We start from the raw sequence: 12,466 nt of genomic DNA, 5'->3' as shown, positions 1-12,466 counted from the left end.
TTTGTGGAGAGAGTTGGGAAACAAACACAAACCCCACAAACCAACCCCTATCTCGAGAGGCCAGGGCAACTGAGCAGAGTTCAACTGGTGGTGGAAATATTCCAAAGATTTAAACAACTCCCCTGTCACTCCACGCTCCCACCAACACACTTTACCTGCGACAGCAGAATCCCACAGTCCTTCAAGCAACAAAGACACTGATACTCTTTTTCTTAAATGAGGGCTTTATTAAATTCCCTGATGGAAAACGAGAGCCTATGGAGTGCTCAGGAAAATCACTACATTCCTGCAGTGAGCACCCAGTGCTGGTCTGATGATGTGCAGTTCATGTGGCAGTGGTGTTTCAAGAGTAATTAGCAAAAAGTAACTGCTGTTGGGAGCAAGAATTGGTGGTGGGTGCTAAGCTCCTTTGAAAATCTTCTCTCTGCCTGTCTACAGTGCTTGTCTACCAGGTGGGAACTTCAGTTTTAGCGTTTAAGAGATGTGTAGGTTTTGACAGCTTTATCACAGGCATAATTGTATATTAAGACTATTCGCCATAAAGGTAGAGACAGCCTTCTTGACAGCATGTGTAGTATTAAGTTTTGTAGCTTCAAGAATGAGGCCACAACAAAGGCGACAGACTGCAGGCAGCTGAACATCTCAGGGCAAGTGACACAGGGACACCTTGCTCTGGAGCCAGGAATGCTGTTCCAGCCACACAGAGAAGGGAAACACGCACAGGTATCCATCCAGAACACGGAAATCACTTTGATGGATCTGTGCAGGCCTGTGCTCAAGAGGTTGCAGCCAACATCCCCAAAGCAGCACAGCAATGAGGGCTTGCTATTTGCTTGTACTGCCCAGCTCCCCCAGCCTCCAGCAGTGCAGTGCTAGGGACAGCCAACACACACCAGCTAAGCCTCCTCCCAGGCTAACGTACACACAAGGCACTCAGGGATTTTGCTCCTGCTTCACGCAGCAGGCCTTGGAAATCTCCTTCAGTCTATGCCCAGAGATGAGGGGCTAATCCCTGCGCCCTACAACCAGCAAAATGCACATTCCATTATCTCAATTCAAATTTCCATACCAAACCGCATAACAGTATGAAGAGTTAGGAGGTCTCGTGCCAGGAAGTTATTTAAAGTTGTGACATTCCACCTGTGAGATACTTTCACTCCTTCACCCCCAAGTTTTCCACTACAGAAGAACAAGCTTCTGGTCTATCAGACAGGTTCTGAGAGTGAGAAGACAGAGCACGTGCCAGGGTCAAGGAGGCCATGTCCTTACATAGTTTGCTGCTTCATTCATAAAAACACATCACTCTTCATGTCTTCAGCCGAGACCCTCATATCCACTCCCTGCTTTCACCCAAAACCACCAGGAAAGAGCCTCACCAAGAGAATATTCTCACCAGCCTCAGGCTGACAAGTCACCAGAGAGAAGAAGTCAGCACAGCACTCAGTCTCTCCAAAATCCCATCAAAATAAGGTGGGCAAACACAAGTTACCTAATCTTGGTAACCTCAGATTTTCAGTGGCAAAGATGAGATATGATCTGAGAACAAAGGCACCACATGAAGGCCTGCATGTCCATGGTACAGTCTCTTGTAGAAGCGAGGGAGAGAAACTTTAAACTTCATTTCTCTTCATTTCTTTCACTTGCCCTACCTTTCCTCTGCCCCAGCAACTAATGACTGGGGTTTGTTGCGAGTAGATGTGTTGGTTAAATGCCCCAGGCAGCTCTCTGTGACACTAGGGTCCTGTATAAACTCCAGTCTTCAGAGACTTGTCTTCTGAAAAACCACAAACATGAGAAACTGCCTGGAGGACATGGGTAAGGTTAAAGAAACTGCCTGACCACTGCTCTTGCAAAAGAAGCACCTGGGTGAAAAAAACTGGTGGCTGAATCTTAACCAAGACAAAAGAGGGAAAGCTTGTGTGAACAAACTGGGGCCTTTGCTGCACCATTTATCACGGACATTTACCCTGCAACTATAAAACAGCACAAATACAGTTTCACTAAACAGTGACAGAAGAAACCTGCCATTTCTGGCTAGTTAAAAGGCTGCGTTCACAGCCTCAAGATCATGACAGCTTGGCTACTGCTACTCACTTCAACTGGAGTTAACGAATAAGGTCAGTAAAAGAAAGACAGGAATAAGGTTAGACCACGCTGCTTGCCTTGTCTAATATAAAATGCCTGCTAAAGACCATCCATACCGACAAGCTAAGATAATAATTTAATTACTGGAGAAAAGACAGTCAAACAATTAGAATGTTATGCTTCTGTTACACAGACCAGCATTTATACAGCAGCCACTGGGGTGGCAGTCCGCTGACAGTAACACTGCTGTGCCAGCAAGAGGAAAAATGCCCTTACAGCAGTTTTCCAGAGGAAGGCATTTAACACGCACAGGGAGGGGTCAGGATTTAAGCATATGACCATAACAGACTACCAAGAGTGAAAAACACAATAAGACATTCTATTAAAAAAAAACAACAACAAAAACATGGCTTCCCGACCAGTTTAAAAAAAAACAACCTAAAACAAAGTAACTCAATTTAACACTAACAAAGAAAGATACTGCATTCAAAGCCTGCAGAGGGGAACATAGTAGTAATTCTACATCCAAGAACAGGGATACGTCACCCCTTACGAGACCAAGGCTAGGGTATTCTCAGGCAAAAACCAGCTGTTCAAATAGTATGAACAGCAGGACAGGGTTTTACCTATTGTCTCCCAAAATGTAACACAAAACACAACATGCAGCAACAGAACTTCAGTGACACTTACTCATGTACTCTGTTGTCTCCATACAAGTCACTTAACCCAAAGCTGACGTAGTGCCAGTGCTCAGGAACATTCAGCGCTGGGTTTCCCAGGTTCCTGTACATGCTAACGTAGTCCAGAGGATCAGGTCCTCCCAACCTGCATTAAAACCAGAAAGATTCTTAGGTAAGTTAGGTTATTCAAGACAAATGGGAAGTCTTCACAGGTGCTACAAGGGGCTGTACAAAGACCTGCTTTAAAACATAGTTAGTGACAAAAATGCAATTAGCATGTTCAAGTTACCACTAAAAAAAAAAAAAAATTGAGGAGAAAGGTTGGGTTAAGTCCAGAAAGCTTCAAGCACAAGGCAAAGTGCATGTATGCAACATACTATAATGTTTTTAATGTTAAAGCATAAAAATCTCTGGAAAATCATATTAAAGCTTCCACAAAGCACAAAGAAAACTGGAAAATTGTACTAGAAGAGCAATAGCTGTAACTGCACTGCAAGCTCTTAATTCAGTCCAGAGTCACATACCTCAATTAAAAAAAACCAAAAACCTGACGCTATTCCTCAAAGCAGAATTTGAAATGGCTAAGTTTTGAGGAGAGTAATCCATACTTCTGAACGTAAACATGACAGTTAAAGTAGTGGAGGAGAAAAACATTGATTCAGAAAAATTAGCACCAGAACTTGAAAAATACACTAGCTGCATTAATCAAGAATGAGTAAAAAGCATCATTGCAGCCTCTGCTTCAACATTAGAACGGGTTCCTTAAAATAACATTACTTAAAAGTCAACGCAGCACAGCCTGACTACACTGAGCAGTGGCCGCCAAAACCTGTGGCCACCCTTCCCAGCACAAGGTGGGGAGGCTGGTGCGCTCGCAGGGGCAGCACAGCACCCTGCTCCTGCCACTTGCCCTCGCGTCTGCCCATGCAGAGGCAGGTCAGCTCCTGTCCAAAGGAAGGGACGTGCTAGACTTTTACTCGCTGTTCGCCCCGTCAATCAGAAGACACACAGGTAGAAGCGAGCAAGAAGAGACAAGACATCAAACCACCTACCATAAGCATTTACGGAATAGCCTGAGCAGCTGTTTAACTGTTTCCTGCCTCCAATTCACTTTTTCTTCAAGTAAAATACTCTCAACTGCTCCAAACAAGAAAATCAAAACTAAGATGACCCCCTTCATTCAAACAACTTATTACACATTAATTTCCCTCATCTGCATTATCTGTTCAGACCCCGACTCTTATCACCTGCAGGTTGCAAGGCATGCCTGTGCTTCCCCTGCTAGCCCCGGGGGTTTGTGTATCGTCATTATGCACGCCACAACCGCTGCACAAAAAGCATTTGAGCGCCTCAGTTTTGTTCCCTGATTAAAGCACCACTGCCTTATATTAAACACTGGCAGGCTTGGCAAGAAATGCTTTCCCAGCATCCAGGCTGCTAGCCCACTACCACTGCTCCGTGCCTCTTGGAAGTATTTGTGCTTCACACACAAAGATTTCGTACCTTGCCTCACCAAGGAAGCTCTGGGTTGATGAAACAGCAAAGCTTAATTGCCATTATTGCACTTAAGGCCAGCACCCTCCTCAGAGTCACATGTGAGAGTGATGCTCCAAGGCAGCAGAGAGGAAACTCTGACAATCATTTCAGTCCTCAGGCAGGAGTGTAACCAGGCTGCTGGTTGTAAAGTCGGAGTTACACCTTTTGGCTTCAGAAAACAGGCAATCAGCGCAGAAGAGGTTTAACCCTGACCTTGCACAATTACCCCTAGATCACGTTCACCGAGTGCAGCAACTTCTGGAAGTTCATTTAGAAAAGACCGTTGAGAAAACAGGGGTTTTCAGAGCTGGGGTAGCTGGCATTGCAAAACCAAGGTGCTCAAAAGTCACTTCGCAATGCCGCATCAGCTTCGCCACAGAGCTGCAGCACCTGGGTATCTCCACAGGAGATTCTCCAGAGGAGTAGTCACCATGGCTGGACAGATGGATCCAACCCTTGCTGGTAGCTCATCGCTCTGGCAAGAGGCCAGCACCCGGTCGAGCTGACATGCAAAGCACCTTTAAGAAAGTGCTTTCCAGGGTGAGCTCCGAGAAGAGTTAATGCACATGGGGACTCCCCGAGTTTATCGCCTGCAGGAAATAACGGTGCCAGGAAGGTCCATGAGAGCAGGTTTCCTGTTGTTTCCAGAAGACGCCCACATACTCTTTGCAGATTTCTAGTGACAGTGATACACTACTTGAAATCCTCTGTCCACCTCCTGCTGACCAACCTTATCAAGCCCATACAAAGTAATATATCAGCTTATTTTATTAAAAGGCCTATGGGCTCTCCCACAAGTGTGCTCTGCTGCCCCCCTCCCACTGCTGCAGGAAAAAAAAAGGCAAAGCAGGGTTATCTAACATGAGTGACTTTCCCTAGGACAGCTTCCCACCTCTTAAGTCACATAAGGCCATCACGGTAGCTCCAGGCCATCTCCAGCTTCCCATAGGGTCAGTCAAGGATGCAGCCCAGGATACCAGGGCAGGAAGAGGGGGTGAGCATGCCACCCCCAGTAATGGCACTGAGGTCCATTGGCAAGGGCTAAGTCAGAATTACACAACCTTCTTACATGACAGGTATCATCTTTACAGCATAAAAAGCAAACTGATGAGCAAGCATGGGGAACGCACGTTAGACCCTGGGATGAAGCAGAGTTTGAATCTCAGTGGCAGCCTGGGAAAATCCATTCTTGAAGGTTAGTGATAGATTGAAACAGTCAGAAAAAACAAGTCTCCCCAACACACCACATCTCCACCTGCCTTTCCATTCCTCCTCACTGGCACCAGGTCATGCTGGAGGCTGTCTGAGATCTCTGCTGTAGATACCCATTCAGAGCATGGAACTGACACCGCAGCCAGTGCTCAGGCTCCCCACAGCAGTAACTCCCGGATCCACGATGGAAGCAGCCAGATGGAAGCAATTCCAGCGGGAGAGTCACTCACCCCCAGGGAGTGGCAGTGAACAGCAGCAGCCACCCACAATTATTCAAAGTTACCTGACCAGGAAGACTCCAGCGGTCAATATGCTGACCAGCAAACCAGTGTGAGAGATTAGCAAGTGGTCAGAGCAGATGTGTAGGGTTTACAATGAAGGGACAACACCTTCACCTGGTAAGCAACAAGCATCTCCCACAGGCACAAAACCTGCTTCCAAACTGGGTTTAATAACACCTTACATGTCAAACAACTCACACTGGAACACTGCTGACGCAGGCACTTTGACACTGACAACGCGCAAGACAAACCCTTAGACTGCCTGTTTTCAGGACGGGGACTGCTCCGCCAGCACGCTCCTCCCCAGGGCTACCCAAACGCATTCGTCAGGTCTGATGTAGGCAGGGAGCAAGTCCTGCCGAGACTGCACTCTCCCTCGCTCCTGCCAGCAATCCCGCACTTCTCTCCAAAGGCCAAGCCTCTCCGGGGACCCACAGGATGGCACTACCTGGCACCAGGGATGCGGCACCAGCCAGCTCAGGGGAGCCGAGCTCTGTCCCGCCTAGAGCAGACCCAGACAAAGTTAGCTACCCACCAGTTTACACGCTGCATGACAACCCAGACAGACCATCCATACTGCCTGACAAATCTGGTAAGCTTGGAAGAGAGTCAGACAAAAAGCCTGCAGCAGTGATAAATTAAATTCTGAAAAATACACAGCCACGCCATATACCTGTCCTGAAACCACTGCGACTGCAAGAGCATCCAGCACTAGCTTCAAACCAGCTACCTGGAGCACAGCTAGTAATGTACCCATGGCAATAATGCTCAGCAAAGGCTAGTCAGCACAGATTTTTATCCAGTTTCAGTGGCAGGTTTCGCTGCTACGCTAACTAGTTGAGCACCGCTAATGCCTGCTGTGGTACATCCTCCCGCCCACAGCCGCCGTTGCAGGGTTCGACCTTCTATCACAATCTACATATCAGTACATGCATTCACACAAAGAACTGGAAGCGTTGGAGGATTTTATTAGGAAGAGCCCAACTTCAAAGCCAGAGGTACAGTACAAATTTGTTACATTCTCTATTCATGGAGCTCATTCAGGAGCAAGAAGGGCAGCCTCGGGGGAAACCCAGTATTTGCATCTGCACTGAGCGTCTTCTTTTGACTGATGTTAAGAGCACTCTGAAGTTTCTGTGGAAGGAGAAGCGCGAAGTAGGCAGAGAGAAAACAGCTCCACAATGGGAAAAAAATTGCAAAATTTCCAATCCATTCACCCCAAAAAGTCCTTAGTGGATTGTTTGTAGCTGCTTCCCAGCAGCTGACAACAGGACTGCTTTTCATAGCTACCTTTTGACAACCCTGCAGAAGTAGTCTGTGATCCCCAAGTGGCTGCAGACCACAGGTCGGGGTGCTAGTTTTTGAGTACACGGCCTAAATTCGAGTCAGGTGATGAAAAAACCAACAGTCCAGCCTGAATTCTGCCTATTTCAAAACCTGCCACAAAGGAAAGTACAAATTTGTTTTTTCACCAGCAATTCTATGCACCAAGATATTTCACGCAACCACATTTTAAAAATAAAAGGGGATATCAACACAGAGAAACTCCTTCTCAGTGCATGGCCTTTATACATACAGCCAGGAACTCTTCCAAGGAGTTCCGACTGCAATCACAAACTCTCTCCCAAGATATGCAAATAGCATTTAAAAAAAGACTAGTTCCATGAAATAATCAACACAACTAAACCCCTTCATTTAATAGGTATGTGGTTCTGCAGATTCTCCAACATTACGAAGTGAGGATCTGCTCTGCCGTGCAAGCCCAAGAATATAACTCCTGCTCCCTGAACAAAAAAAATTGCTGTTAACCATAGGGAAACTGATACATATAATTAAAAGCTGATTAGCGTTACAATATTTCTCCTAAGGCAGGGAACTTTGTTCAGCAATTTCCTCTTCTAATCTAAACCAACTAATAGCTGGCAGCTCCGGCAGAGCAGTACAGACTAGCGGAGAGTACGCAGTGGCAGAAATCATTCTACCAGATTTCAGCAAAACCAACCTCTGAATTTTGCCAACTTTGCTATCAAAGGGAGAGCAGGTACCTGTACTGTACACATAGGCTAGACCTCACATGAGAATTTCTTGCACAGGACAGCAGTAAGAAATCCACCTCTGATTTCTATGAGCGAAGCTCTTGGCTCTTGCTGCCGGCTGAGCTGACAGTAGGAAGAACCGTTAAGTAGAAAATGCCAGGATAAACAGGCCTTCACATTACTTCTTGCTTGCGACCAACCATCGCTGCCAACAGCAGTTTTTCTAGTGTTTGAGTTCCAATTGCAGTGAAGCCCTAACCAACCCCTTAAGCAAACAAGCAGCAAGGTTTCTTCCCAAACAAGGGTCTTTGCCATTCTCCATTATAAACTTAAATCTCCCTGTATCCCACAAATCTTACCATCACTCTAGTCAATATTGTTTTAAGCTGTTGATGGAAAAGAAGTGCTGACTCCCAAATCAAGGTGACTGGAAACTCATCAAGCTTAAATATCTAAGATTAGAAATAGGTGTAAAAACAGACTGATCAGACCACTGCCGAAGTACTGCAGCACTGACCCAGAGAGATGATTAAGAAGTTATTTGTATTTTGAGGTCTCAGATTTGCAACATCTTATTTTGGCCCACTGTGTCAGTTTAAGGACAACAAAAACACCTAAGCCATAAAGGCTAACAGACATATATGTCTTGCTAGAACCGCAAAACCCATGTTTTTTAAAACAACACTTCTTTGGAAGACAACAGCCATACCTTGGCTGTCAGAGCAGAACACAGGGAGGATATTATTCTGCTGTCGCTCAGGTCTCAAACAGGTAGAGATATACAGGTTAAAACGAACTGTAAATAAAGAAGTTGAGCATTTACTAAACTTTTCCGAAGTGCTGCAGTGGGGACTGGTCAATGCCCGGTCCATCAAACACTCGGGGGTGACCTGATCACGTTCATTAGGCCCAGAAGAGGGGGCTGAGCAGCAAAGTGATAGTAAAAAGCAAAAGGAACTCCTCTTCGCACAGTTACACACTTATCTCCATAGCTAAACATCCAAGTACTTCCTTCATGCCACTCTCCCACATAAACAACGGCTGTTACTGGTGTCAGACACTGTGTCAGCAGAGATGATAAACAGCCGATTTGCAGTCTGCGATAACACATGGCTACACAAGGGCAACAGAAGCTGGCTCTGCCCCGTAAGTTTTATGGGTACACACACGGCATGCATCCAGCTTGGGGGCCTGAATGGAGGTTCACTCTGGTTAATGCTGGCGATACTCAAACGCCAAGCTCCAGGCCAGAAGAGAGACCTTGTGCCTCCTGTTCAGGAGAGGAAACTCCAGCCAGCCACCCACCCTCTGTGGGAACCCCTCCACTGAGTAACACAGGCTCCCTTTTCCCATGACGTGCCCCAGCCAAGGCCCTCATCAGCTCCAAATCACGCCAAAAGCTCCAATACATCCTCCTGTCTCCAGTGCATCCCTCCCTAAGGCTTCCTTCTATTCCCAGTACATCCTCCACAGGAAACCACCCAAATACACCTCCCAAGCACCAGATGACATCCCCAATACCTCTTCCCCCAGACCCACTGCACACCCCCAAAACCTCTTCCATCTCATCCCAAACTCAGTTCACAACCCTCAGTCCTCCTCCCCTTGCTGCAACCCTCCCCAGCCCCACTGCCTCCACCCGATGCAGCATCCCCAGCCCCATTGCTGCCCCCAAGCTTTCCCCTACCCCACTACTCACTTGCCACACACAAGGCCCCTGGCCCCGTTGCTCCCCCCCAGCCCCAAAAAAGGTCCCCCACTGCCCTCTCCCAGCCCCACACTGGGTCTCCAGCCCCACTACTCCTCCCCAGCCCCACACAAGGCCCCTGACCCCACATCACCCCCAGCCCCACACAAGGCCCCCCCGGCCCCACTGCTCCCCCCAGCCCCACACAAGGCCTCCGGCCCCACTGCTCTCCCCCCAGCTCCACACAAGGCCTCCGGCCCCACTGCTCTCCCCCCAGCCCCACACAAAGCCACTGACCCCACATCACCCCCAGCCCCACACAAGGTCCCCGGCCCCACTGCTCGCCCTCAGCCCCACACAAGGCCCCCGGTCCCCTCCAGGCCGCAGCCCCGGCCGCCTCACCAGTACTTGAGGATGGCGGTGACCTGAAGCGGGTTGGGCTGGTCGGGGTAGAGGCGGCGGCACTCGCCGTAGATACCGTGCAGCCCCGGCGGGAAAAGCGACGGGAAGGAGCCGGAGCCAGAGCCGGAGCCTGAACTCGGCCCGCCGGCGGGGGGACCCCCGCCAGGCCGCACGCCCTCCATGTCCGGCGCGGCGGAGGCGGCTGGTCCGGTCCCGTCCCGCCCTGCCCTGCCCCGTCCCGTCCCGGCTGGCTTCGGCCCGTCCCGGCTCCGTCCGGCTCCGCTCCGCTCCCGGCCCGACGCGCACCCGGCCCGGCCCGGCCCGGCCCAAGCGGCGCTGCGCGGCGCGGCGCGGCGCTGCGGGAGGAGGGGGCGGGCCCCGCTGCCCGGGCGACCATGAGTGACGCGGCGGGTCGGCCAATGGCGGCGCGCAGCGCGGAGGTGCGGCCGCGCCTCTTCCCGCCCCCCTCCACGCCGCGCCGCCACAGCGCCCTCTAGCGGTGGCGGCGGGAGCCGGCCCGGCGCTGAGTGGAGCGCGGTGCAGAGCGGCCGCGGGGCTGAGCGGGGAACCGCCGGCGGGAGGAGGGGTCCGGGGCGGGCAGCAGGGTACCGGCACCGGGGTGGGCCTGAGGGAAGAGGAGGGGTCCCCGTGGAGCAGCATCGGGGGCGGTGAGAGGCCCGGCCAGCGCCCGGGCGGGAGGTCTGAGCGGGGCCTGGCGGGCGCCTGCCCAGGCCCCGGCTGGCCCAGGGGGCTGAGGGCAGGGTAGGGCCCGTCCTGGGGCAGCTCCCTGGCCGCAGCCGCCCCCAGCAGGGGCTCTCAAGGCTGTGTCAGTGTTAGCTGAAGGAGCGAGGCTGTAAGTGGCAGCGGTTCGTCGGTCCGCGCAGCAGGGCTGAGTGCAAGGCTTGGCTCTCGTCTCCCTGCTGCTCGTAACCCTGTGGTTCTGTGGGACCATGGCTGTGCTCCGAGACATGGCCAGCTAACAGCCTTATCTCCTTCACTACCGCTCTTACAGCTCTTGTCGCAGCTATTTTTACCCCTTCTCCAGTCTTCATAGCGCCTTTATTCTCCCCATGCACCTTTGTGTGTTTGTAGGTACCTCAGAGGCAGCTGCAAAGCAATGCAAAGTGGGTGAAGTTCAAGATCGAGGATCTTAATCTGCGTACTGAGCACACTGAAGATCTGGCTCATTCCTGAGCCACATCTGAGGTCCTGCAAAGCCTTGTACGTATGTGTGAGCTCGCATAGGACTCACAGTAGTCCTACACAACTTTGCTAGAGCAGTGTCCTGCTTTTTAATCAGCATAGAGAAAAAAATGAGCTATAGAGTGCTGAGAGGATAGGACAAGTGTTCCTGCTTGTTGCGTTTCTCTTTTAAATAGCTGAGAGTTTATTCTAAAATCAGTGGTCACAACATACCTTTTAGGAGATCACATATAGTCAAGAAGCTGGCAATTAGAAAAACAAAGGACTATCCACCGAGAAAGGAGGTGAGCAGTTGGTATTCTCTTGGATCACCGCTCACAACCAACAATATTTCATTTGGCACATTACTGTGATACTACTTTTTGTGACAATTTTGTGTCAATTACAGTCAACCGAGAAGATCATAACAGAGTCATTTATGAAATGCGGTGTTGGCTTAATACACGAGTAATTAGTCTCTCATGGCATTTACTGAGGTGTTACCATACCGATCTGGAAATAATTTAAACCGCTCCATCCTATCGTACAAAAAAACCCCCTCTTTTACACTAGGTGAGTGGTGAATATCTGAGATGAGACCATCTGCTTGGGCTGAAGGCAGAAACCACAGAAGAAAAGCCTCAGTGTCTGCATGAAAGATGCAGGAGGAGATGGGTGGGTTCTGAGCCAGCCCTTGCGTGCACCGGCCGGCAGGGAAGTACATTTCCACTGATTTCAAGACGCCGCGATGTTGCTCAGAGTTTCAAGTAAACGTATCATTTTACTGTCTTTGACAGTCATCAACTGAGCTTCCACAACACGCGGCAAATGGCAAACAAGAGGAGGCACATTATTTAATAGTAGGATGCATATTACCTATATGTGATATATAATACATGCATATGTGTTCTGTGTACTGACACTTCTGGTGGCCGTGCCTCAAAAAATGCAGAAAATCAGGTAATACTGAGAGAACAGATGCGTTAAGACCAGCAGTTTGTGGAGGTGATCCCACAAAACGATGGGACAGCGAAACGCTTCTATTAGCGACAGATTCCCTCTGCAGAAGGTGATGAGATCACTTTTTTTTTTCTGATTAGAAAAATTGAGGAAAAAAGTCTATTAGACTGGTAATCAGCCAATTGAAACCCAGTGTTTTTCTGGTGGAAGCGCACAGTTACCCCCCGGGACCCAGCACCCACCGCCCCTCCCCGGTTTCATGCCCAGAAGGCCGTTTCCAGGCCATGGCGCTGCATCTGTCTTTCCCTTTTTCCGCACTACATTTCCCGGCATGCCCCGTTCCCGCCGCGCCGTCCCACAGGGCGCCGCGCGGGGCCCGGACTACATTTCCCGGCAGGCACCGCG

At 49.8% G+C, this 12,466-nt stretch overlaps 1 protein-coding gene and 1 long non-coding RNA gene across 4 annotated transcripts in view; both read right to left on the bottom strand.

The window, feature by feature from the left end:
- The window catches only part of SUFU (SUFU negative regulator of hedgehog signaling), a 96,646-nt gene extending 86,418 nt beyond the window's left edge, over positions 1-10,228 (bottom strand). For all 3 annotated transcript variants that reach the window (XR_008466967.1, XM_054205217.1, XM_054205219.1), the window contains exons 1-2: positions 9,920-10,228; positions 2,776-2,910 (exon numbers count right to left, since the gene is read on the bottom strand). Coding sequence is in view for 2 of the 3 variants with exons in the window: in XM_054205217.1 (XP_054061192.1) it covers positions 2,776-2,910; positions 9,920-10,101 (317 nt within the window). In the remaining variant the exon portion in view is untranslated. The remainder of the gene's footprint in view (positions 1-2,775; positions 2,911-9,919) is intronic.
- Positions 6,743-7,228, bottom strand: LOC128911025 (uncharacterized). The gene is made up of 2 exons (XR_008466972.1): positions 7,085-7,228; positions 6,743-6,928 (listed from the first exon to the last, which is right to left on the bottom strand). It is a non-coding gene; the product is annotated as an uncharacterized LOC128911025 (long non-coding RNA).
- Positions 10,229-12,466: the final 2,238 nt, after the last annotated feature.

The sequence above is a fragment of the Rissa tridactyla genome, chromosome 6 (genome assembly GCF_028500815.1).
Source record: "Rissa tridactyla isolate bRisTri1 chromosome 6, bRisTri1.patW.cur.20221130, whole genome shotgun sequence".
In the NCBI taxonomy this organism is placed as follows: domain Eukaryota; kingdom Metazoa; phylum Chordata; class Aves; order Charadriiformes; family Laridae; genus Rissa; species Rissa tridactyla.
This window is presented reverse-complemented; position numbering and strand designations above follow the sequence as displayed.